This window comes from Hippocampus zosterae, chromosome 9 (genome assembly GCF_025434085.1).
Source record: "Hippocampus zosterae strain Florida chromosome 9, ASM2543408v3, whole genome shotgun sequence".
Classification (NCBI taxonomy): Eukaryota; Metazoa; Chordata; class Actinopteri; order Syngnathiformes; family Syngnathidae; genus Hippocampus; species Hippocampus zosterae.
Genome location: NC_067459.1, coordinates 25,693,336 through 25,718,734, shown reverse-complemented (window position 1 = coordinate 25,718,734; position 25,399 = coordinate 25,693,336). Strand labels below are relative to the sequence as shown.

General features: G+C 54.7%; 2 protein-coding genes across 3 annotated transcripts; one reads left to right on the top strand and one right to left on the bottom strand.

Annotated features, from left to right (window-relative positions):
- The first annotated feature begins 4,364 nt into the window (after positions 1 to 4,364).
- myh7ba (myosin, heavy chain 7B, cardiac muscle, beta a) lies at positions 4,365 to 17,598 on the top strand. Its single transcript, XM_052077208.1, has 44 exons — positions 4,365 to 4,501; positions 4,671 to 4,807; positions 5,604 to 5,707; positions 5,782 to 5,925; positions 6,017 to 6,173; positions 6,252 to 6,279; positions 6,427 to 6,523; positions 7,021 to 7,044; positions 7,130 to 7,222; positions 7,323 to 7,386; positions 7,502 to 7,600; positions 7,671 to 7,774; positions 7,851 to 7,989; positions 8,064 to 8,182; positions 8,347 to 8,496; positions 8,593 to 8,763; positions 8,837 to 9,016; positions 9,078 to 9,210; positions 9,300 to 9,370; positions 9,673 to 9,760; positions 9,848 to 9,965; positions 10,269 to 10,392; positions 10,466 to 10,602; positions 11,833 to 12,088; positions 12,182 to 12,424; positions 12,555 to 12,731; positions 12,827 to 12,972; positions 13,046 to 13,136; positions 13,217 to 13,606; positions 13,677 to 13,803; positions 13,886 to 14,004; positions 14,065 to 14,261; positions 14,329 to 14,512; positions 14,592 to 14,757; positions 14,841 to 14,965; positions 15,057 to 15,172; positions 15,451 to 15,643; positions 15,832 to 16,035; positions 16,116 to 16,241; positions 16,320 to 16,490; positions 16,579 to 16,683; positions 16,775 to 16,870; positions 17,214 to 17,348; positions 17,448 to 17,598. Exons 1-44 carry the CDS (start codon positions 4,386 to 4,388, stop codon positions 17,457 to 17,459), a joined length of 5,976 nt encoding a protein of 1,991 aa, XP_051933168.1. The 5' UTR covers positions 4,365 to 4,385; the 3' UTR covers positions 17,460 to 17,598.
- Positions 17,599 to 19,374: 1,776 nt separating this feature from the next.
- Positions 19,375 to 24,841, bottom strand: trpc4apa (transient receptor potential cation channel, subfamily C, member 4 associated protein a). Of its 2 annotated transcripts, XM_052077217.1 has the most exons (18): positions 24,673 to 24,841; positions 23,754 to 23,882; positions 23,453 to 23,569; positions 23,312 to 23,369; positions 23,169 to 23,224; positions 22,964 to 23,092; positions 22,618 to 22,819; positions 22,333 to 22,518; positions 22,109 to 22,251; positions 21,888 to 22,019; positions 21,736 to 21,794; positions 21,454 to 21,639; positions 21,289 to 21,379; positions 21,048 to 21,188; positions 20,858 to 20,969; positions 20,626 to 20,738; positions 20,342 to 20,548; positions 19,375 to 20,199 (listed from the first exon to the last, which is right to left on the bottom strand). In XM_052077217.1, the coding sequence occupies exons 1-18, from the start codon at positions 24,796 to 24,798 to the stop codon at positions 20,062 to 20,064; spliced, it is 2,325 nt and encodes a 774-aa protein (XP_051933177.1). In that variant the 5' UTR covers positions 24,799 to 24,841; the 3' UTR covers positions 19,375 to 20,061. The 2 variants fall into 2 exon arrangements, with proteins under 2 accessions (XP_051933177.1, XP_051933176.1); XM_052077216.1 differs by having other exon boundaries at positions 22,109 to 22,518.
- Positions 24,842 to 25,399: the final 558 nt, after the last annotated feature.

The window sequence follows — 25,399 nt, the reverse complement described above, 5'->3', positions numbered from 1 at the left end:
CGATTGTATGTTCCCTAATCACTTGATTGGGGGCGGAGGAGGGGGGGGGGGGGTTCAAATCAACCGAGTCAAATCCCAAATAACAGACGCACCAAATCTCGACAAACCAAGAGCAATCAAGTATTGGGACGGATCCGCCGCATGAATGTCCACAGCAAGTCGGCGTTGTTCTTCACCAAGCGTTACCGAGGTGACAACTTTGATTTTAATGCCGCATTTGTTCACACTGTTAGAGCGAAGCGCCAATGTAATTGAACTCCCGAAACATTTGTGCATGTCATTTCCTTCTCTTTTGTGTTGGAGCAGTTGCCAAGCATAGCAGGTGGGGTTCTCGCAAATGTCTTCAAAGCGCGGCCATCTGCGGACAACCTTCGGCTGCACGAGATGAAGCCGCGTCTCCTCCGAGAGTGAAACTGTGGAGCAGCGGGAGGGGACGGGATGCAGGTATCCTGTGAGCATGTTCTGGATTCGCCGTCGCATGACACCGGATAAGAGTGCACCGGTGGCATCGTTCCGCTGTGGTGGGGTCACATGCTGAAAGTAACATCATGACTGCAGGCCCGTCAAATCCAAAACAAACCCGACACTGCCATAAAGCAACCAAAGGACGACAAGTGTAAGTCACTATGAAACGCGCCACGATTATTGCAGAAAGCTAAACAAAGAAAGAATGCGCAAGCGGCAAATGACGTACGGCGGGGGTGGCCGACCCGGCTCGATGTGGCTCCCGGACTTGACAAGTGGTGACGCTGCCATTCAAACAATGGCGTTAAATACACACAACTTACTACGTCAACCGATCATCAATCCTGTTACTTGATTGACATACAGGGCAGCCAATCGGATGACAATTGAATCACCGCTCATGCGCAAACATCTTGTGCTAAACGCTAAACGAGTCAGCGAATTACCTCCGATTTTAAGGCAAGGGTCTCCAATTCGTCAATCGCGATCGACCCGGAGTCGGCGGACTGCTTCCAAGTCACGCGCGAACGTTGGGGGGAGGAAATGGGGGCGGGAAAAAAAAATTGCGCGTCTGTGTGCTTCGATTCCGTTCACGTTCGGTGACGTTCCGGCTGTTGCTCGACGTGTTGTTTGCACGACACTTGTTTGCATCACGTGTATGCCTTGATTTTCTGCCGCATTCTCTTGAGAGCTTCATTTAGTTTCGCTGGCACACGAGATACGCACACTCCACACACACTCACACTCCAGATTGGCCCCCTTCGTCGCCTTCCTCTCTTTCAGGGTATGCGAAGTCGAGTTGCGAGCAGGTTTACAAGGTTAGACGAGCGTGCGACCGTCTGTAAAAGTCTCAGTGATGTATCGCACTGACGCGTTGACGTGGCCGGCATCTCCTTTTTGACATGAGGGAAGGAGACGGGGTGGAGCTCACCACCGTCTTGCCATCACTCATAACGCAGAGCATGTGTTTAGTCTTGTTAACCCTTTCACTTAGTTTTATTGGGCCGATGAGGCGGCGGGGCTCTCGCTGGGATCCTGGAGTGCGTCAGATTGTCTGCGGGCCTCCGTTTGGATAAGGCGGCATGTCCATTGTCTCTGGTGACCCAGCTGGGGGGGTTGGGGGGAGGTATGCCCGCGTAGTCCCCAAATAGAAAGACAGCTGAGAGCTGCCGCGCATAGTGCAAGGCGGGCCTGGCCGCGGCAGCCATTGTCTGGAGCCGCGGGCTAATGGCTACCAGACTGATTAGCTCCTCTGTGTGTGTGGTGAGGGGGGGGGGGTATGCGAGTGGATGTCAGGGGACCGCAGTCAGCGTGGAAGAATAATTGGGGCTTTAAGGTGCGTTTGTGCCACGCGCCAGCCCGTCTCCGATGCGAACACCCGAGGACTGAGGGCTGAGCCCGCAGCGGCGCTGCAATGCGCCGCGCTCGCTCACCAGGCCTTTACAGAAATATCCCGCGCCCACGAGTGCTTTGATCCAAACGCTGCCTCGCCGACCGTTTTATTGTGCGGGCTGTGGTGACCGACTACAGGTTTATTTTAGATTTATAGAACTGGGAGCCAAATATGATCAATTATGAAATCCTCTTTTTCATTATTTTCGCCAGGCAACATATATATATACATAAATAAAAAATGTATATTTTTTCTTCAACAGCTTTTATCCTGTACAGCACCGGTGTCAAAGTCAAGGCCCGGGGGCCAGATCCGTCCCGCCACATCGTTTTTTGTGGCCCGCGAAAGCAAATCATGTGTGTCAACTTCCAAGATTCTTGCTAAAGTTGGCACCAAAATGTCAAATTGTTATAAATAAGAAATCATGTTGAGTTTTCTGAACATTTTGTTACCATATTAAATCTCATCGAAGGGAATACGTATCCCCAAAAGCGGCTCGCAACAAAACTGAGTCTGAGACCCCTGCCGTGCGGGGTCACCGGGTGGGGGCTGGGTGCTGGAGCCTATCCCAGCTAACTTTGAGCAGAAGGGAGACTGTACTCTGAACTGGTCGCAGGGCCCATCCCGAGACAAACGACCATTCATAGCCACATCCACACTGGCCCTGAATGGGAACCGATCCCACGGTGGCCGCTCACAAGTCCATCAAGAGTGAATCGCACCATCGGGTCAGCACGCAATTTATATACAGAATAAATCCTCCGACTAGGATCGCACGATGACATCATGCTACGTCTCGGCCAAATATCCAAAGTTGTGCATTGACAGGCGGTTGCAAACAAGTCGACTCGTGGCCCGGCGGTCCTCTTCAGGCGACGGCATATTTCGCCGGCCTTCAAATGCGTTGAAGCTATTTTGAAAGGCGGCAGCAGCAGCAGCGGCGGCGGCGGCGGCTTTTGATTTGATATTTTGGCGTTGGACTTTGTGATTAACGACGGCACCTGTGCAGAGAGAGGTCCAACAAACACGGAGACGGGGTTGGGCCGTGTCAAGTATGATTAAGCACTGATGAAAAGGACGGCGGCCGTAATTCCCAATCTCTCTCCATCTCGCCGCCTAATCCGGCAGGCATTTGGCGCACGATGATCTAAAACAACTGTCGGCGACCCGCCGAGCGAGTCTCCATGCCCGAAATGGCGTCTCCGCGCTGGCGCATCACCGACGCCGCGGCCGCGACGCGCTAACGTCTCATTTTGGAGGAGAGGCACTCGAGTGGAGTTATTTGGTGCGCTTATTTCAACCCGCGCCAAAGCGGGAGCGTTGACGCGTCGCTCGAAATCATTTTGAACAACGCCGCGGATGTAAGGAGAGCTTTGACCCCGACAAGTCAGCTGTTGCGGAAGGTTGCAGCCGAGCGGTGCGGAGAGATGTGCTGTCGGGGGCCGGGAGGGGGGGGGGGAGCGCGGGGGTACGCTAGCGCCGCAAACGCTCCACTGTGTGTTTGTATATAAATGCGCGCGCGTGAGTGTGTGTGTTTACAGACTTATTTAAAGCCAGGAGCTCGGGGGGGACTTTGGGATTCATCGGTCCTCCTCGCGTGTTATCAGCGTGGCAGCTTTTCAAAGGGGGTGACGCGGGACATAAAGCAGGCCGGGCCGCTGTGAAGAGCCCCCTTCTCCCAGAATAGCCGCGGCCGCCTCTATCTCACCGATGCCCGACAACATCGGAGCCATCGCGGCGACGCCTCGTCGTCTGCCACCGATAAGGCCGCCCGCAAAGATGGCCGCCGCTTCCAGACAATAAAATGGCTCCTTCATATCCGTTTTTTTTTTCCGCACACGACTTCACCTTGGCGGGTTTCGCACGCGGGCCGCCGTGACGACTCGATGTCCCGCCGAGGAATTGTGGACTCTGGCTTTGTCTATTCTGAGAAGCTCCAGTGTCCCTCCCCGCATAGCGCGCTCCAACCTTGCTTTCAAGGTCACATTAGTGACAAAGACCCCGTAAGAGTAACAAAATGACCCCATCAAAGAGACGACCGACGGAAAGTGACTATTTGAGTGCCCCCCCCCCCAATTTATTTTTTAAGTCACATTGTCAACAAATTGGGCGACTTTTAACTTTGCAAGTGTGTGCCACGCCATCATTGTGTCTTATTCCTAACAAGTTGCGTATTTATAGCAACTTGTTTAATGCTCCACAGCTCCCGAAATACTCCTCGACGGTTGCATCCGCACAGGGGCCGAGCAAACACAATAGCGAACCTCCCGCTCCACTTGTCTCAAGGCGAACGACCGCGTTCTTCAAGGCCTTTCTTTTTTCTTCTCTCCTTTTGAGAGCGCGCGGCTCCCAAACATCCTCGACTTGCGTCGGCCGCGACAAACTTGCCATTCCGCGTTCCGAGCGCACGGCGACCCAAAAATAGCCCGCTCGGGTTTAGCGCCGTGACAAAAACGTCGCTTACCTTTTGTGACAATTGAGACGGGCGCTCGGCACCAATGAGCGCCGCGGGAGGCGGCACAAGCTAATGAGGGACAAATGTCCGCCGCGCGTGACCTTGACGACGCGCTATAAAGCGGGCCGCCTCTCGGCTCGCCCTTATTTCCCAGGCCAGTTCAGCGGACGCCTCTTTGCATTTCCTAGGTGGGTCGCTTTCCGTTTTTTTTTTTCCTGAAATGCTCCATTTGAATTCGAGCGGCCTTCGTTGCGCTCATCTCGAGTTGCTCTTTTAGGAGCCTTTACGCAGCGTTTGCTTTGGAAACAAGTATCGCGCCGTAACGCCCTAACGCCATTTGCTGTGTTTTGCTCCAAGGAACGCCACGCGTGGGCCCGGCTGTCGGCAAGGTGGAAACATGTCCCGTTTTGACATGAAAGAGTTCGGCGAAGCGGCGCCCTTTTTACGCAAGTCGGAATTGGAGCAACTGACGGTGCAAACTGTCGCTTTTGACGGTAGGCCTCCTTCTCCTTACACAATCTCAAATTACTCGCACAAAAAAAAAAAACACACACACAACAACAATCCAGTGTCAGAAAAGTTCCTGTACAGCGAAATGTTGTTGTATGCAATATTGCAAATGTCACTCGGTTTTAAAGAAAGAGAGCCACTTAAGATGAAGAAATATATCACTGTATATATGATATATATATATATATATATATATATATATATATATATATATATATATAATATATATATATATATATGTGTCAATATATGACCATTTAGTGCAACTATAGTACACTGTAAAAAAAAAGCACTACTTGTATTTTTGGGCCTAATTTGGAAAAAAATAAATTGACAATATCTTTTGCCAAAATATTGGTGAAGCGGAACATGGCAAGCATTTAAAAAAAAATCAGGTGGTGTTGAATAAAAGGGCCAATGTCAACTCTTGTTTCTTTATGAAATGCAGGAAAGCCAATTGGCACAAGAGTTGGTGGAATCGCCCAACTTCAAATGTTATCCGAGCTGGTGGCGGCCTAGAAATTTGGAGTTCCCCCGACATTATGATTCTTATTCTTCTTATTTTGGACAGTGCAGCCGCACGACTCGTCGATAAATGGATGTTCCAGAAGTTCCATGTAAAGCGTTGGCTCCCGACAGCAATATTAGGCCTTGCAATCAATTTTGAACTTGTTGTTCTAAATGCCGTCTTACAGCAAACGCAAAGATGTGTTTTGCGCACGCCTTGTCCCCCCCCTCCCCCCACATTGAAGTGATGGGCGCGGTCCGCCGTCTCCCCAGGTAAGAAGCGAGCGTGGATCCCCGATGAGAGAGAGGCGTACGTGGAGATCGAGATCAAGGAGCTGAGTGGGGACAAAGTGGTGGTTCAGACCAAAAGTGGCAAGGTGAGGCGCCCGGCTGCCAAAGGCGCCCTCGGCTTCCGGCTCACGCCGTGCGCTCGCCGTCTGCGTCTGCGCAGACTCTGACCGTGAAGGACAGCGACATCCAGCAGATGAACCCGCCCAAGTACGACATGATCGAAGACATGGCCATGTTGACGCATCTCAACGAAGCCTCGGTGCTCTATAACATGCGCCGACGCTACTCGGCCTGGATGATCTACGTGAGTGAGGCGGGGGGGTGGGGGGGGGCGCGCGCGCTGGGCCGCCACCGCCTTTGGCCGACCGTTTGCGCTGTCCCGCCGCGGCCTTTAGACCTACTCGGGGCTCTTCTGCGTGACGGTGAATCCCTACAAATGGCTGCCGGTGTACACGGCCCCCGTGGTCGCCGCCTACAAGGGCAAACGCCGCTCGGAGGCGCCCCCGCACATCTACTCCATCGCAGACAACGCCTACAATGACATGCTGCGCAGTAAGCGTCTCACGCGCACGCACGCACACGCCGCCTGGTACATGAAGGCAAAGGCGGCAAATCTTCCCTCTCTTTCAGATCGGGAGAACCAGTCCATGCTTATCACGTAAGTCCCCCCCGCCGCCGCCGCCGCCCTTTGAAAGGAGCTCGAGTGCAGGCCGAGGCATTTTTCTTGCCAGGATTTTTCCGGTTGTTTTTCAGTCTGGCGCGCGCGGTTGTGTTTTGCTTCACCTGTCATTTTTCACACTCGTAGCGGAGAATCCGGTGCTGGCAAAACTGTCAACACGAAACGTGTCATTCAGTATTTTGCCATTGTGGCAGCTCTTGGGGAAGCCTCTGCTAAGAAAGCAGTAAGACAAACGTGGCAACGCGACCTTTTTGCTCCTCCTCCCGCTCCCTTTTTCAATCTTTTTTTTTTTTTTTTTTTGCTTTTCCATTTTGCCCTGATTTTGATTTTTGAATTTTTCCATGGCGAGAATCCCGTATATTGTACTCCCCTACATTTCCATTCTCATCTCGTCCTCACCCTCATGCGCTTTGCAGCCCCTTTTGCGATGCTCTATTTTTCAATTTGGAATGTTTTTTTTTTTCTTCTTTGCCTTCATTTTTTTTTTTGCTTTGATTCAAATATTTTCCTGGATTTTTGACATTCCTATGTGGTTTGATACTCATCCCCCCCTCCCGCCCACTACGTCATCATACAAAACGTGGATGTCTTTTTTTTTTTTTTTTTTTTCCTTTGCTTTTAACGAACGGCTTCTATTGGACATGATGTTCCCTTGTTGTGAAAGTCTCATCGCGTCACGATGTCACTCTCACATTTTATTTTTTTCTTGGCGACTCGCAGCAAGGTCCCGCCACCAAGACCGGGGTGAGTGCCAACAGCACGGAGCCTCTTTAGAAGGAAAACGGCGCGCGATGCGATGATTGACCCCAATGGGACTTTTGTCTCTCAGGGGACTCTGGAGGATCAGATCATCGAGGCCAACCCCGCCATGGAGGCCTTCGGCAACGCCAAAACATTGAGGAACGACAACTCGTCCCGCTTTGTGAGCCTTTTCCAAAGACTTGCCTTTGCATTCATCATGGCTCGCTTGTACTTGCGCTCCGTGACCAACGCGGCTCCTTCCTCCGCCCCCCCACGCGCAGGGAAAGTTCATCAGGATCCACTTTGGCCCATCCGGCAAACTTGCTTCCGCTGACGTCGATATCTGTAAGTTGGCCGACTCATCTTAGGCAGGTTGTTGACAACCCCCCGTCCCCGCTGACTGGAGAGCGGGGATGTGTTCGTCGACCTCATCGCATCTCTTTCTCTCTTTTCCACTCAGATCTTCTGGAAAAATCCCGAGTGATATTCCAGCAGCCGGGCGAAAGGAGCTACCACATTTACTACCAGATCATGTCGCAGAAGAAACCCGAACTCTTAGGTGCCGACGCGATGGACGACTGGCAACGCGTGTGGGACACGCCGCCTTATTGCAAACTCTTTTGTTGCAGACATGCTGCTGGTGTCGTCCAACCCGTACGACTACCACTTCTGCTCTCAGGGGGTGACCACGGTGGAGAACCTGGACGACGGACAGGAGCTGATGGCCACCGATGTAAGGCTTTACGTCTCCCGGTCGGGCCAGCTCCAAATAACCTGATCTCACCCCCCCCACCCCACCCCCGCCGCAGCGCGCCATGGACATCCTCGGCTTCCTGCCGGAAGAGAAGTACGGCTGCTATAAAATAGTGGGCGCCATCATGCACTTTGGCAACATGAAGTTCAAGCAAAGGCAGCGCGAGGAGCAGGCCGAGGCGGACGGCACTGAAAGTACGTTTTGGCCGGCAAGTCCCAAAACCAGGTCCCGCTCTTAAAAACGTCCATATCCATCTATTTCCATCAAGGTGCGGACAAGGCCTCGTACCTGATGGGGGTCAGCTCAGCTGACCTCATCAAAGGCCTCCTCCACCCGAGGGTGAAAGTGGGGAACGAGTACGTGGTCAAGGGACAGAATGTGGAACAGGTAAAGACGCACTTGGTCTTTGCTTCGGATTGACCTTTGCCCCTTTGAAGATGGCGAGCATTCATGAGGGCTTTTTTGGAGTCTCCTGTTTTCTTTAGTTGCTGCTAGTTTTGGGATTACCAGTCAGACCAGCCGCCCATGCGGTGTCGGCGCTTGTGTTGCAGGTGAACTACGCCGTGGGCGCGCTGGCCAAAGCCACGTACGACCGCATGTTCAAGTGGCTGGTGGGACGGATTAACCGCACCCTCTACACCTCGCTGCCCCGCCAGTTCTTCATCGGCGTGCTGGACATCGCTGGCTTTGAGATCTTTGAAGTAAGCCGTCGGGCGCCCGCTTTGTTTCCAGAGCGGCGGCGCGTTTGAGGCCGCGGCGTGGGGCCGCGTCGTCATCAACGGCGTTTGTGGTTGCAGCTCAACAGCTTCGAGCAGCTGTGCATCAACTTCACCAACGAGAAACTGCAACAGTTTTTCAACCACCACATGTTCATCCTGGAGCAGGAGGAGTACAAGCGTGAGGGCATCGAGTGGACCTTCATCGACTTTGGCCTGGACCTTCAAGCGTGCATCGATCTCATCGAGAAGGTAGAAAAAAGAAAAAAAGGCCCGCCCGCGCTTCCGCCGAGCGGCGTTCTTCTCACCGCGTGCCGTCCCGCAGCCTCTGGGCATCATGTCCATCCTGGAAGAGGAGTGCATGTTCCCCAAGGCCACGGACAACAGCTTTAAAGCCAAGTTGTTTGACAACCACCTGGCCAAGTCGCCCAATTTCCAAAAGCCGCGCCCGGACAAGAAGCGCAAGTACGAAGCCCACTTTGAGCTGGGCCATTATGCCGGAGTGGTAAGTGCCCCCCCCCCTCCGGTTTGCTTCTTCTCGTCGGAAACATCTGCACCCTTGGCAGGTGCCCTACAATATATTCGGCTGGCTGGACAAAAACAAAGACCCGCTGAACGAGACGGTGGTGAGCGTGTTCAAGAAGTCGGCAAACAAGCTGCTGGCTTCGCTCTACGAGAACTACGTCGGCTCCGACTCAGGTGAGCCCAAGGCCCCCGCCTCGGAGCCCCGGTTACGCCTCCCCCTCCCGCTCCAAGTGACGGGCCCACTAACGCCGGCTCCGCCGCAGATGTGAAGACTGGCGGCAAAGAGAAGAGGAAGAAGGCGGCCTCCTTCCAGACGGTGTCTCAGCTGCACAAGGTGAGCCCCCGCCCCCACGCCCCCACGCCCCCACGCCGTTTACCAAGATCGGAGGAGCTCTCCGGGACGGAGGCAGTTAAGACTTGCAGTGATGTTTAGGGCAATGATCACATGAACATCACTTCAAGTCTGTGCTGGCTCCTCTCTCGCCTCATCGCCCATGAAGGCGTCTGGAAGAAGAGAAAGAGAAGCATGCAAAAGGTTGCTCGTTCCTGTTCCCGCCGCTCTTTTTCGAAGAGTACGTGACGACGTGCAAGATGCTCTCCCGCAAGGCAAATGTCAGCGCTGCTTTTTCTCTCCAGGAAAATCTGAACAAGCTGATGACAAACCTGCGCAGCACGCAGCCTCACTTTGTGCGCTGCATCATCCCCAACGAGACCAAGACTCCCGGTAACGCTTCACTTGAAAAAAAAAAAAGTTGTTTCAAAAAAAAGATAATAATAATATTTTTTTTTTCCGTTTCTTGGCACCGCCCAGGCATCATGGACCCCTTTCTGGTGCTGCACCAGCTTCGCTGCAACGGCGTTCTGGAGGGCATTCGAATCTGCAGAAAGGGCTTCCCCAATCGCATCCTCTACGGCGAGTTCAAGCAGCGGTAAGTTCAAACAAAGCGACAAAAGTTCTTTCCCGGCAACAAAAATGTGGCGCCATTGCGGTGAACGTGTCCTCCGTCTTCCTCTTTGGCGGTGGACATCCGACGCGAGCCTTTTGGCTCATTCACGAGGAAGCTCAAGTCGTCGTTTGAGAATTGCACTTCAGCCCATACAAAGAGACCCCTTTTATTTTATTTTTATTTTGAAAAATAAAACTAAATACGCCGCGACAAGTGAACTGAAGAAGAGCCTCGGGTACACGCCGTGACCTGGTCATGACTTTTTTGGGCCTTGCGTTGATCCAGCTACCGTATCCTCAACCCACAAGCCATCCCCGATGACAAGTTTGTGGACAGCAGGAAAGGTGCCGAGAAGCTGCTGGCCTCCTTGGAAGTCGACCATAACCAATATCGATTCGGACACACCAAGGTAGCCGGCGCGGCTCCCCGCTCGCTTCTGGCACGGCGTGGCTGCGTAGCCACTGCTCTTCTCTTCTGGACAGGTGTTCTTCAAGGCGGGCCTGCTGGGCCATCTGGAGGAAATGAGGGATGAGCGCTTGGCCAAAATTCTCACCATGCTGCAGGCAGTCGCTCGAGGCAAAATCATGAGGATGTATCTGCAGCTGATGAACCAACGCAGGTAAAACCACGCCGACCCACCGAGCGAGCGTTTGCCGAGACGCTCTGGCGGCCCCCTTGCGCTCCCCCGCCGACTCCGGGCAAAGCAAACAATGCTGGACGCTGCCCTCGGGGCCACATGGCGACATGTGTCAAGTGGCAGCTGCCGTCGGGGGGGGGGGGGCTCCCTAAAAATACAAGCGGCGGCCCCCGACTCGCATGCCCGACGGCCCCCGGCCGCTTTTGTCCGCGGCGCCTGCGCTTCCAAGCCGGCACATTGACGGGATGCGTGGCGGGCGCGGAGGATTAAGGCCCGCCGCCCGCCGCGGGCTTTAGCTTGCTAAAAAAACACCACAGACGCTCACCTTTGAGGGGCGCCCGGTGCCGAGTTATGGCAAAAATGCAATGGGCTGCCCCGCCCTCGTTCGGCCGCCCGGGGGGGGGGCGTGCGAGCACACCCACTAAAATTCACCCTCTAAACATTGCCGGCAAGACCTTGAGCGCCGGCTGGCGGCTCCATATTTAGGCCGCTGAGACGACGCCCCCGCCCAGACTAAATCAATCCGCTGACCCGGTCGGGTCGCTCGCCAAACATCAAACGCGGCGTGGGCCCTATCATTTCGCACCATCTCGTGCCCCCCCCCGTGCGTGCGCGGTTACGGCGACCGAGCGTCAAGGGCAAGTCACTAAATAAAGAAAAGCGCAAGTCTCGAATTAGGCCTCGGAGGCGTTGCCCTTTGACGCGTCGGGGGAAGCCTGACGTTGGCGCTCAAGAGCTGCGTTTGGCCAGCGGGCCGCAAATTTTGCTTTGAACTTTGCAACATGGCTTCGGTATCCAGCGAGTGTCGCAAGCAACACGTATTCGACATCTGCTGGAGCAACTGCAGCGGGTGATCCAAATGGCTTCTTGGTTAGAAAACGGCAACGAACGAAATCAACTCTTATTTTGCACGATTTGAAAGAATGACATTTTTGCGCGCGTGCCTGTGTGCAGCTGTTGTTGGAAGTACACTTGACATGCCAACGAGACCTTCAACAACGGCAACAAAAGAGCGCAAGCCAATTTTTGAGCCACTTTTGCATCTCGCAGCAAGGACAGAAAAATGGTCACGCCATGTGGCCGTAACATAGTTCTCAATTGGATTTCCACGAAGCATGTTGCTAAATATGAGCCGACCCCCCCTCCCCCCCCCGCCCGCCTTTGCCGGCCGCTCGTCGTCCGCCAACGGGTTGTGCGTTTCCCTGACGCTAGGGAGGCCCTGATGATCATCCAGTGGAACATCCGCGCTTTCAACACGGTCAAGCACTGGCCTTGGATGAAGCTCTTCTTCAAGATCAAGCCCCTGCTGAAGAGCGCCGCCACCGAGAAGGAGCTGGCCAATCTCAAGGAGGAGATGGTGCAACTCAAGGAGGCCTTGGACAAATCCGACGTCAAGCGGAAAGAACTGGAGGAGCGGCAGGTCAGCCTGATCCAAGAGAAGAACGACCTCTCGCTGCAGCTGCAGGCGGTACGCCTTCGTCGTTGGCACTTTTGCACGCTTTGTCGATGGAGAACGTGAGGGAGCAGGCCTCTTTCCTTTTCTCTTGGCTGCGCGCCGCAGGAGCAAGACAACCTCGCCGACGCCGAGGACCGCTGCGACCTGCTGATCAAAACAAAGATCCAGCTGGAGGCCAAAGTCAAGGAGCTGATGGAGAGGCTGGAGGACGAGGAGGAGACCAACGTCAATCTGATGGCCAAGAAGCGCAAGCTGGAGGACGAGTGCGCCGAGCTGAAGAAAGACATCGACGACCTGGAGCTGACCTTGGCCAAAGTGGAGAAGGAGAAGCACGCCCTTGAGAACAAGGTGACGGCGCCCGCCCATATATCGGCTTGTCGTCGGTAGCGAGACCGTTAGCACGTGAAGGAATCGACATTCTGGGAAGCTCGCGAACCCCCCCCCAAAAGAAAACGGGCTCGTCTGCTTTCTGTTGCAGGTGAAGAACCTCGTTGAGGAAATGGCAGTTTTGGATGAAACCATCATGAAGCTGACCAAAGAGAAGAAGGCTCTCCAAGAGGCCCACCAGCAGACGCTGGATGACCTTCAGGTGGAAGAGGACAAGGTCAACTCTCTGACCAAAGCCAAAAGCAAGCTGGAGCAACAAGTCGACGATGTAAGTCGGCGACACGACTGTGGAAAAGGAGCGCAGCGGAAGAATTTGCTGACCAAGCAAAAAGAAAAACCGAGGGCGCTCTTGTATCCCGACAGCTGGAGGGCTCCCTGGAACAAGAGAAGAAGCTGCGTCTGGATCTGGAACGGGCCAAGCGAAAACTGGAGGGAGATCTCAAACTTTCTTTGGAATCCGTCATGGATCTGGAGAACGACAAGCAGCAGACGGAAGAGCGGCTGAAAAAGTAAGTCCGGCCGAAAGGCCCCCGCCCGAGAGCCCCCCCGGCCGCGTTTCACGCCCACGTCGACGTCTGCCAGGAAAGACTTTGAAATGAACGAGATGAGCTCGCGAATCGACGACGAGCAGTTGTTGGTCAGCCAGCTCCAGAAGAAAATCAAGGAGCTGCTGGTAAGCGTCGGCCTGACGCCGAGCTTTAGCTTCGGCCGGCGAAAGCAAGCTAAGGCCGACCACGACTGGCTTTGGTCCAGGCGCGCACGGAGGAGCTGGAGGAGGAGCTGGAGGCGGACCGAGCCTGCCGGGCCAAAGTGGAGAAGCAGCGCGGCGACGCGGCCCGCGAGCTGGAGGAGCTGAGCGAGCGCCTGGAGGAGGCCGGCGGGGCCACCTCGGTCCAGATCGAGATCAACAAAAAGAGGGAAGCCGACTTCCTGAAGCTGCGGCGGGACCTGGAGGAAGCCATCCTGCACAACGAGGCCACCACCGCCGCCCTGAGGAAGAAGCAAGCCGACACCGTGGCCGAGCTGAGCGAGCAGATCGACAGCCTGCAGCGCGTCAAGCAGAAGCTGGAGAAAGAGCGCAGCGAGGCCAAGATGGAGGCCGACGACCTGGCCTCCACCGTGGAGCAGCTCTCCAAGGGCAAGGTGGGTAGAAGCGCGCCCCTTTGCGCGGCCGCCTGACGGACGACCCCCCCGTCGCCCCCCTTGCCGGCAGGCTTCCGTGGAGAAGATGTGCCGTCTCTACGAAGATCAACTGAGCGAGGCCAAAGCCAAAGTGGAGGAGCTTCAGAGGCAGCTCAACGACAGCACCGCCCACAAGGCCCGGGCTCAGGCTGAGAGTGGTGAGGAACATCTTGATCGCCATCTTGAAAAAAGTAGGAGGCGGTGTCACATGGCATTTTCTGTCCCGGCGTCGCCACGCAGCCGAGCTGGGCAGGAAGCTGGAGGAGCGCGAGTCCACCGTCTCCCAACTCCAACGCGCCAAGACCTCCTACGGCCAAAACGTGGAGGATCTCAAGAAGCAGCTGGAGGAGGAGACCAAGGTGGGTTCCCCGTGGCGGCGGTGCGGTCGCATGGCGAAAGCTGAGCGCTGCTCTTTGCAGGCCAAGAACGCCTTGGCGCACGCCCTCCAGTCATCTCGCCACGACTGCGACCTCCTAAGAGAGCAGTACGACGAGGACCAGGAGGCCAAGGCCGAGATGCAGAGAGCCTTGTCCAAGGCCAACGCCGAGGTGGCGCAGTGGAGGACCAAGTATGAAAGCGACGCCATCCAGAGGACTGAAGAACTGGAGGAAGCCAAGTGGGTATTCTTTGGAAACCAGCCCCCGCACGCGTCCGACAATCGACTCGCAACTCTACGTCCTCAGGAAAAAGCTGGTGACGCGTCTGCAGGAGGCCGAGGAGACCATGGAGGCCTCCAACGCCAAGTGCTCCTCTCTGGAGAAGACCAAGCATCGGCTCCAGACGGAGATTGAAGACCTGATGATCGACTTGGAGCGTTCCAACGCCGCGGCCGCCGCCTTGGACAAGAAGCAGCGCAATTTCGACAGGGTGGGGTACCGAGCCGACGCCGCGGACCTTTCCCGCGCCTCTACTCTTGTCTCCGATGCCACCCCCGTTTCTCCAACAGGTGCTGGCCGAGTGGAAGCAGAAGTATGAGGAGTGCCAGAGCGAGCTGGAAGCTTCTCAGAAAGAGTCTCGCAGCCTGAGCACGGAGCTCTTCAAACTGAAGAACTCCTACGAGGAGACTTTGGATCATCTGGAGACCACCAAACGAGAGAACAAGAACCTGCAAGGTAGGCGGGGGGGCACGCGACGCGCGGGCGCGGGGCTTCGCTCGCATCCAGAAGCTCACGTTTGCGGCTCGTCGGTCCCTCAGAGGAGATCGCCGACCTGGCCGATCAAATCAGCCAGGGGGCCAAGAGCATCCAGGAACTGGAAAAGATCAAGAAGGCTCTGGACATGGAGAAAAGTGAGATCCAAGCTGCCCTGGAAGAAGCCGAGGTAAACGTGGAAAGGCTTTTCCCCTGGAGTAGTTTACCTGCGCGGATGTCACGGCTGGCCGCCGACTGGACTAGCTGCGTTTGTGTCTCAGGGCGCGCTGGAGCACGAAGAAAGCAAAACCTTGAGGATCCAACTGGAGTTGAATCAGATCAAAGCCGACATTGACCGCAAGTTGGCGGAGAAGGACGAAGAACTCGACAGCCTGCGGTACGTATCGCGGATTGCGTTTGCTCCTACTCGTCTTCCCTCGTCACATTTTTGCGACAAAATGCCTTGCGGACGCTCGCAGACGGCGGTTGAATTCCCATTCTCTCATTCTTCAGAGGTTCTTTGTCCATCTCCTCTGCATTGAGCAGCTTCCATTTTGGAAGTAAATTGAGAAAATAGGCCGACCCTCGGGGCCCGGCATTCTTTCAGTTCAGCTCAATGGCAGGGGGGGGGGGGCACGTATCCCGGCGCCCATCTTTGACTCTCTCTCTTTGCAGCCGTAACCATCAGCGAGCGCTGGAGTCCTTGCAGGCCACCCTGGATGCGGAGGCCAGGTCTCGCAGCGAGGCGGTGCGCCTGAGGAAAAAGATGGAAGGAGACCTGAATGAGATGGAGGTGCAGCTCAACCACGCCAACAGGCAGGCCTCCGAATCCCAGAAACTGCTGAGAACCGTGCAGGTTCAGCTTAAGGTGAGAATAGACGTTGGAGAGGAATGGAACCCCCAACCACTCTGCGACTGAGCAATCCAAAAGCAAAGCTAGCAGAGGACACGACTCCACTTGCTTCAATCTCGCTGCGGTTGTTTGAAGCTCGGAAGCGATGACTTGCGACGTACGCGCGACTCGGCGCCAATGCCGCTTCCTCCGACTTGTGCCAGGACGTCCAAATGGAGCTGGACGACACCGTCCACAAGAACGAGGAGCTGAGGGAGCAGGTGGCCATGACCGAGCGGCGCAACAACCTGCTGGTCGCCGAGGTGGAGGAGCTCAGGGTTCTCCTGGAGCAGAACGACCGGGCCCGCAAGCTGGCCGAGAACGAGCTGCTGGATGCCAGCGAGAGAGTCAACCTGCTGCACTCGCAGGTAAGCGCGCCCCCCCCCCCCCCCCCCCCGTGCCTCCAGCGCGTTTCTCCTCTTTGAAACCACGGCCTCTTTTGCTCCAGAACACGGGGCTGATCAACCAAAAGAAAAAGCTGGAGAGTGACCTCTGCGTGCTGTCGGGCGAGGTGGAGGACGCCGTGCAGGAGTGCCGCAATGCGGAGGAGAAGGCCAAGAAGGCCATCACCGACGTAAGCGCCGCTAAAGTGCCCAGAGCAGAGCTGGACGTCCGGCTCCCTTTTAACCCCGGGGCGCCGCCTCCGTCGCAGGCGGCCATGATGGCGGAGGAGCTGAAGAAGGAGCAAGACACCAGCGCCCATCTGGAGAGGATGAAGAGGAACATGGACCAGACCGTCAAAGACCTCCAGATGCGTCTGGACGAGGCCGAGCAGATCGCCCTCAAGGGCGGCAAGAAGCAGGTCCAGAAGCTGGAGGCCAGGGTGAGAGCTGGAGCCCGAGCGCCGCCGCTTTGCCGCTTGCTGCCACACGCGCGTTTCCCCGTCCGAGCGACTCCTCGTTTGTTCGTAGGTGAAAGAACTTGAAAGTGAACTGGAGTCGGAGCAAAAGAAGAGCCAAGATCAACAGAAGACGGTGCGCAAATACGAGAGACGAGTCAAAGAGCTCTCCTACCAGGTAAACTTGGGTGCCGGCGTTCCCGTTCCCAGTTGCGGCGCTCAAATAGTCACCGCTGTCTTCTGAATGTTTTCGGGGGGGTCGGGGAAAGGTCGAGGAGGACAAGAAGAGCCTCGTCCGCCTGCAGGACCTCATTGACAAACTGCAGATGAAAGTCAAGAGTTACAAGAGAGTGGCCGAGGAAGCGGTGAGTTGACGGCGTGCGCCAAGGGAACTCGCCGTGCCTCACGGAATTACAATTTTGCATTTGCAAACAAAAGAGTAAAGTCAAGAAATCAAAATGGGTTACTAAAACGGCTCGCAAAACGTACAGTGCAAAGACCGCTACAACAATCAAGGCGAGCGGATTAGCTTCTCCTGGACTCCAGGGTTAAGTCTAGTGCAGTGGTGTTTTATTTTTAGGATTAAAACAAGTAATAATCACAGTGGTGGTTCACCAAGGCTCCATCCCAGGCACACTACATTTTGTCAGGCACTTATTGGGGAGTCACTTTTTCTCACAATTATTTGTCGAATGTCCTGGCGTTCAGGAGGAGCAAGCCAACACCAACTTGTCCAAGTACAGGAAGCTGCAGCACGAGCTGGACGATGCCGAGGAAAGGGCCGACGTGGCCGAAACGCAAGTCAACAAGTTACGCGTCCGCACCCGCGACCAAGGTGGAAAGGTCGGTCCATCGCCTCCCTTCAGCACGTTTCTAGGAATCGTCTCGGATTAAAGCTACGCCGATCAACGCGTGCGCTGCGGGTGTGCTTTTCCGTTTCAGCTTCCCGAGTGATGACGGGGCCGCGTGTGGGCGTCACCCGGACAGACGGCTGCAACAGCTCGGATGGACGGCGCGCAAGCAAACAAATTAAGACTTGAGAAAAATGGCAATGTCAATCGCTCAGAAGCCCACAATAAATGCCTACAGAAGAGTTTTTCTTTCTTTTCTTTATTGGCCAAACCAACGTGAAGGAAGAAAAAGGAAGTGCAAACAGATGCGATTGCTCATCAAGAGGAGCACTTGGGGGTGCGCGCTCGTCATCGCGACCAGCGTGACTCAGACAAAGATATCATTTTCAACGATGTAGCGATGCAATTCCGACCCGCGACACCTCCGGCATCTTGTGGGTAAAAGAACGTCGGCCTGAGTGCGTGGGGGGAGGACCGATTTGAATCATTGCGCTGGGTATTATTTCAGCCATCCATATTAAATTAACTGCGTGAAATACAAAAATATATTCACGTGACTTCGTTCCGAAAAAAACGGCCATGTATAGTAAGGCGTTTTTGGACGAAAAAAACGACCATCTATAGTAAGGTGTTTTTAGCTGAGAAAAGCGACCATGTATAGTAAGGCGTTTTTATGTGAAAAAAAACGACCATGTATAGTAAGGCGTTTTTAGCCGATAAAAACCGACCATCTATAGTAAGGCGTTTTTGGACGAAAAAAACGACCATGTATAGTAAGGCGTTTTTATGTGAAAAAAACGTCCATGTATAGTAAGGCGTTTTTAGCCGAAAAAAACGACCATGTATAGTAAGGCGTTTTTAGCCGAAAAAAAATGACCATGTATAGTAAGGCGTTTTTAGCTGAAAAAAACGACCATCCATCGTAAGGCGTTTTTGGACGAAAAAAAACGACCATGTATAGTAAGGCGTTTTGAGCCGAAAAAAACGACCATGTATAGTAAGGCGTTTTGAGCCGAAAAAAACGACCATGTATAGTAAGGCGTTTTTTAGCCCAAAAAAACGACCATCTATAGTAAGGCGTTTTTGGACGAAAAAAAACGACCTTTGGTCAAAAAACGCCCTACTATAGATGGTCGTTTTTTTTTCGTCCAAAAACGCCTTACTATACATGGTCGTTTTTTTTCGGCTCAAAACGCCTTACTATACATGGTCGTTTTTTTTCACAGAAAAACGCCTTATTCTACATGGTCGTTTTTTTTACGTCCAAAAACGCCTTACTATACATGGTCGTTTTTTTGGGCTAAAAACGCCTTACTATACATGGTCGCTTTTTTCGGCTAAAAACGCCTTACTATACATGGTCGTTTTTTTCGTCCAAAAACGCCTTACTATACATGGTCGTTTTTTTTCACATAAAAACGCCTTACTATACATGGTCGTTTTTTTGGGCTAAAAACGCCTTACTATACATGGTCGTTTTTTCGGTCAAAAAACGCCTTACTATAGATGGTCGGTTTTTATCGGCTAAAAACGCCTTACTATACATGGTCGTTTTTTTTCACATAAAAACGCCTTACTATACATGGTCACTTTTTTCAGCTAAAAACGCCTTACTATAGATGGTCGTTTTTTTCGGTTAAAACGCCTTACTATACATGGTCATTTTTTTCGGTCAAAAAATGCCTTACTATACATCGTCGTTTTTTTTCAGCTAAAAACGCCAATTGTTCTTTCCGAAAAGACGTAACGTGGTAACTCAGTCATGTTTGTACTTTTTTTTCGTGTGCGCGATTGATCGGAGACGAGACATTCAGACCGGGCGCCCCGTCAGCACATCGCTTGTGTCTCAAAGTGGCAGCCTACAAGCCATTGTCATCTCAGCTTGCGGCCGGCAAAGAACGCGCGCAACATGCGCGGCGCGGCCAGCCGGCCATCTCGGCCGTGACGACGACATCCAAAGAAAAGGCTGGCTGTCGTTCAGCGCCTCCCCAAAGCACCTCTCACAACAACCATAGACATTTTGTTCCAACGAAGAAAATCTTTAATCAACAAAAATGGCTTGCGACAATCAATAAGAACATCTGTGCAACGTTTCAATCTACATTTTAACCAGAGCTAAAAGCCACCGAATTAAACCAAACAAACAAAAAGAGTCCCTCCAAGGAGCTTCGACAGAACGGCGGATTGTTGCAAAGCAAACGCGCCGGTCGGGGCAGTCGGCACCAATCATCGGCCGGCGACCAGAGGCGGAGGAAATGAAGATGTTGCCCGCTGACCAGACTTGCAGTCTCCCCGCGAGGCCGCGCAGGTGTACCGAGATGTTGCAGCTGGCTGGTGGTGGGGGTCAAGGCGGCCATGCGACACCATTTCGGGGTGAAAAAGTGAATGCAACTTTTTCAGAACATTTTGTAAAGATTTCATGTAAAAAAACAACAAAAAAAGGCTCTTGTTTTTGTGTGCGTCCCGGCTAAAGCAAACAATCAATGCAGGCGTCAAAGGTCCGTCAACCGCCAGGGCGCGGCCCGCCTTCCTTGGCGGAGACCGGACGGCAGCCGGGTTTCGGCCTCAATGTCGGGGCGGCGCAAACGGGCGAGCGTCCCGCCGGCTCAACGCGGAGGAGTCCAAAGCGAGGTCGGGCGCGGGCGCGACGAGGCGAGCGCGGGGCCGGCTCTCCCGAGCGAACCGCGGCGTGCGCCGGCCCGCGGTCAATCTTCCAGCAGATCTCGGTCCAGATCCATAAAGGGCTCGTCGATGTAGCTGGCTATGGCGCACAGGGAAGTCCTGTCTGAGCCCAGTAAGACCGACACCGTCTCCTTCCAGTAGCTGAAGGGGATACACGAGCTCTGAGGAGACAAAGGACGATGGAGGAAAAGTCACAAAAGCGCCTTCCAGGACAAAGACGCGGAAACGCGGATCGGGATGACGCTCTTTGGTCAGCCGTGCGTAGCGTCCGCCCCGCCGGGCTTCGGGAAGGCCTGGACTCACATTCTCCAGACAGGTGCTGTCTTTGTCCTTGTTGAGGTAGTGACACTGCCAGAAGCGCAGCAGGTTGCGGAAGTTGTTGAGCAGACAGCCGGGGTACTTGTCGGCGTGCTCCTTGTCGCGCAAGGCGCTCAGGTAGAAGGGCAATTTGGCCTTCCTGCGGGCCAGCATGAGGATGACCAGACTGGTGTTCAAACAGCTCACGTTCTCCTGAGCACACAAGGGCCGCGCCGACGGCGCGCGTCGTCAGCGGCTCCCGATGCAATCCCCTTTCAAAAATGCCGCACCTGCGTCAGCGTCTGCACGTTGATGATGTTGACCAGCCGGAAGAGGAAGGCCAGTCGCTTCTCCATCCGGGCCATGTAGGACAGCAGCCGGCACTCCGACAGCACCTCCACCACTAGCGAGGAAGCCATGGAGAGCCCAAAGGGAACGGCGGCCATCGAGGCCCCTTATTGCTTCAAAGCGGCCACCCGGGGGCGCAATAACAAAGGCAAACATTTGGGAAGTGGCACTTACCTTTCACGTCCTCGCTTTGGCTCTGAAATCGGTCCAAGGACAGCACGATGCAGCGCACCAACATGTTGGAGTCTACCAAGGAGCTGTTGATCTGGGTCAGGAAAGTCTGGAACTGCGCGGGAGAAAGACAACCTCGTCGGCATGGCAGCGACCCGGCCCGACGCGCTCGGGTCGCTGCCGCTCGGCGTACCTTCTCCGGCGTGTTGACGTATTTGTTGAACCTTTTGAAGGCGTCGATGTTAAACTTCATGAGCTCGCCGAGCAGATCGAAGTAGCTCTGCAAAACATCTCGGGAGGTGCAGCCGCTGTCTATGATGCAGAAGAGGATGTGCTGTGGCGGGAGGGGAGACATCGGAGTCATTTGGATCATTGACAAATCCAAAGCAATTCAACAACAGCTTGGTTGCGATGAGGCGCCCGCCCTCGCCTACCTCCAGCAGTCCTCTCTTCAGGAGAAACATTTGGTCGGCGTAGGAAGTGGCTCCTCTCAGGAAACTCTCCACCGCCCTCGCCTGCCAGAATCTGGAGCCCGGGAAGACAAAGATAATGTCAGTCCCAAGACAAAATCAATCAATCAATGAATGAATGGGCCCGACCTGAAGGAGGAGTCGGGCGGCTCCTTCTTCATGACGGCCAGCAGGCGCGTGAGGAGGCCCTTCTTGCCGTCGCACACCAGACTCCGGTCGGTGTTGACCAGCGCCTCCACCTCGGGAATGTCGGCCTTCACCGAGATGGCGCTCAGCTCGTTCAGCTCCTGGCTGTTCAGCAGGAGGTACTTGTTCCTGAGGGACAAGCGGCGCCGGCGGCGCTTTAGACGGTTGGGAAGGAAAGGCGCGGCCACACGAGCCCCCCCACCCCCCTATTGAAGGCTGACTTACTCGTGGTGGTCGCTGAAACTTTGAAGGAGACGCAAAAACTGGATTTTGAAGGAGATTTCCTGCAGGGCGGACCAGACGCGGCGTTAGACGAGGACGCGGCCTGAGACGGACGGATGGGCTTTTGGAGCGCGGCCGTTTTGCCGGGTCCGTACCGGGCTGCAGTCGCAGTTCTCGTTCTGGCCGTGCACCACGTGGGTGGACAGCGTCAATTTCCTCCAGATGAGCTTGTCAAAGAGGTTATTGAGACCCGGGATGAGGCGAAACTCGGCCAGCATCTTGTGGACCTGCCCGGCGGCAAAGCAAAGAGGTCAGCGGCGGGTCGCGGGCGAGGTCAGCGGCACCGGTGCCCACCCGCCGGCCGGCGACGCCCCACCTGGTTCCTCTGTCGGCCCATGAGCAGCACGCACAGCACGTAGAGCACCTCCACCTTGTACATGATCTCGTGGACAATTTTCATGGAGGGGTGCAGACGATGCCTCAGCGGGCTGGCGGCCAGCGAGCTTTCGTCCGACGACTCTGAGGAGCGAGCGGACAAAAGTTTGCGGGCGGCTCGGCGGGCGAACGCGAAGGAGCGCAAAGCGGGCGGCGCCTCCTCGCCTGCGCCGCTCTGTTCCGCCTCCTCGGTGGCCATCTGCATGAGCGCGTCCAGCACCAGGGCACTGTCCAGCCACGTGTACCACTCCTCCAGCTCCTGCAGGAAGTTGGCCCCCGCCGCCTCCGTCACCTTCCTGGTGGCCAGCTTGCACAGGCGCTCCACGAATCCGGGGATGTTCAGCAAGGCCACTGTCGCCAGAGGGGGGTGAGGGGGGGGGGGGGGTGGCGGGGAAACGGGGCTGGACAACAAGATTCGGGCGCTCCGCCAGGAGAGCGCGCGCGGCTTACCTTGATTGACCTCCGCCGGCGAGGGGCCCGAGTTTCGTTTCTGCTGGGCGTTTTTGGCCAGCAGCGTGTGCTTGTCGTCGTTGCCCGAGTCGGGTTCGGAGATGGTGACCGACAGGATGCGGCAGAAGTTGGCCAGCTGTTGCTGGTCGAAGCTCTGGACCAGGCCCGACAGGTCGGGGATGCTCTCTAAATGGATCATCTCCTGGGAAAGGGGACATCCACACCACATCGCAGGACATGAGTGCGAGCACGCAGGACGCTGGGCAACAGGCGATTCGTCGCACGCACAGACAAACAGAAGAATATGGCCGGCCGGCATTTCTTTATTCGTTTTGTCAAAAGATACCTTCTTAACGCCGAGTAGGTCTTCGATGAGCGTTGCGGTCTGGAGGAAGGTCTTCTTGTTTGTCATGAGCGTGAAAAGGAACAGAACAAAGTCGTCCCTCGCGGCCAGACTCCTCGTCACCCACTCCGTCTGCCAAACAAACGACGGCGCCATTCATACGCGGGGCAGCGAAATCGAGGCCAAGGCCGCCGCTCGGGATGCTTACGCAGATGCAGCAATTGTAGAGAACGCTCAGGCAGTCTTTCACCAAATCGTCGTGCACTGTCGCAACACAATCGAGTTGTCAATTTCAAGTTGCGCTCCCGTCAGCCCCCCCCCGCCGCTGGAATTCAAGCACGGCCTCCTTACTTTTGGGCTTTTTCTTCTGCATCGTTAGCGTGGGTCTCATCAAGAGCTCGACGAGCAGCTACGTGAAGAAAATAAAGGGAGCGTCAGCGTTCGCGGTCTTCGGAAACGACGCCGCGCTCGGGTGGGACGCGTGAACCTTACGCGGACGCCGCCGAAGAGGTCAAAGGTGTGCGTGTTGGGGAAGGTGGATTCCTGGGCAGACTTCCTCTCCTCTGTGACAAAGGACATGGCCTCCATGGACAGCTGGGACGACAGCACCTTGCCAAACACACAAGGTGACGTTCAAAGTTAAAATAAAACAAAAAACAAGTTAACATTTCAGTTGCAAATGAATGCTAATGAAATCTACAGGAGACGACTTTGCACCGGGATGACCTGCCATGTTGGATGTGGAACGGACGACTGCGCACAACACCAAAGTGCCCGGGGTGCGGCGGCTCACCTTAATGAGGCCATGGGCATGCGAAAGGTCACTGTTGGGATGACTGCTCAGGTAGAGCTTCTGGAGCAAAGTGGGAATGCCTTGCCACTTGGCCCGCTTGTCTCGCTCCTGGAGGAGACCCACCGGAAGCTACGCAGCACAATCGGAGAGACGAACGCGTTCAGTCAAGCTTTTGCTTTCGAGAGGCTGCGCGTAGGGAGGTTCGGAAACGCGCGGCCGCGTTTGTACGGACTCGCCTGTCACCCTTGACTCGAGATTCGAATGCGTTCAGGTGTTGTACCTCATCGAGTGCTCGCCATGCGGTGAGCTTCTGAACTTTTTTTCATAAAAGGGGATACACATCGACATCCGAATATGAGGAGTCGCGAGCAGGCTCAAACAACAAACAGCTGTTGTGGCGTGTCCTTTTATGGGAAGCTTTCTTATCGCGCTCGGTGGGCATTACGTAATCGCCCGTGTCGTTCGGCCGGCTAAGCTAGCTCGCCGCCCGCCTGCTTTCGTTTACTGCAGCGCCAAACAGAAACGGCGGCCGACTATGTTTTTTTTCCGCCGTACGGCTCGCGAACGGGCGTCGCGAAAGAACGGTGACACTTGCCAAACTGTCACCGGTCAGCCGAAGCCTCCTTGTTGCTAATGCTAAGCTAATGCGTGCCAACAACAAAAGATTGCGCCGACATTTATGCCCTGTCGGCGGGATGTCAAGAAGGAGAGCGCCGCGTTCTACTTGATCGTTGAGGAAATGCCCCAAAGTGTCGCCACCCGCTGCCAAACGCTCAACCGAGCGAGGCGGCGCGTCGCCAATCGCGTCCGCCCGATTGCGTCTCGCTTCTCAGGCAGCGCTCGGCAACGCAAATCCCCGGTTCGAGGCGAGCAACTTTCCCACGTCTTTTCTGTCCGAACGCAACGCGGTGTCGCTTACCTGTGTCCCGCGACTAAACGTCTGCCCTGTGATTTTACTTTCCGTGAACTTGAACACGATATTACTTTTGCAAAGTCTTTGTTTTGCCCCCGTGCTTTGAGTCTCGGACGCTTTGAGCGTCGCCATTCTTTCTTCTTCCTGAAGTGAGCTGCCCAGACAGGAAGTGGATGCAAGCTCTCATCAACCTGGAGGGCGATTAGGCGCCATCTGCTGGCCCAATAGGGAAAACCGCCACAACGCCAACTTAGCGCTTGATTCGGCGGCGTTTAATGACGCTCGGCCAGAGCAGAAAAAGTGTCGGAAAACGCTCATCATTGATGAGACTTGCTCAGAAGAATTAAAACAGGAGAATGGTGACATTTATTTATGTTTTTATTGATTTAACCTTGACGTGTGATGGTATGCGTTTCTCGATGTACCAAATATTTTGTTGAAAAATAAAATAGATTGCGGTCAGTGGGGGAGGGGGGAGTTTTATTTACAGCAATATTTCAGAGGAGGACATTTTAGAGCTGTACTTAGTGTCATAGCGCAATATTTTGTGCTCACGGTTATCGTGTCAAACATTCTATGATCATAAACAGTCAATAATCACACAAAGCATTCAAACAGCGGTAAAGACTGAATTAAGAAGAGGATTTTTCAATCAACAGTAAAACCAAAGCCGTCTCAAATCTTGGGCTCCATGTGCGGCCGAGGGTCTTTGTGGCCAGATGGAACTTTTGCG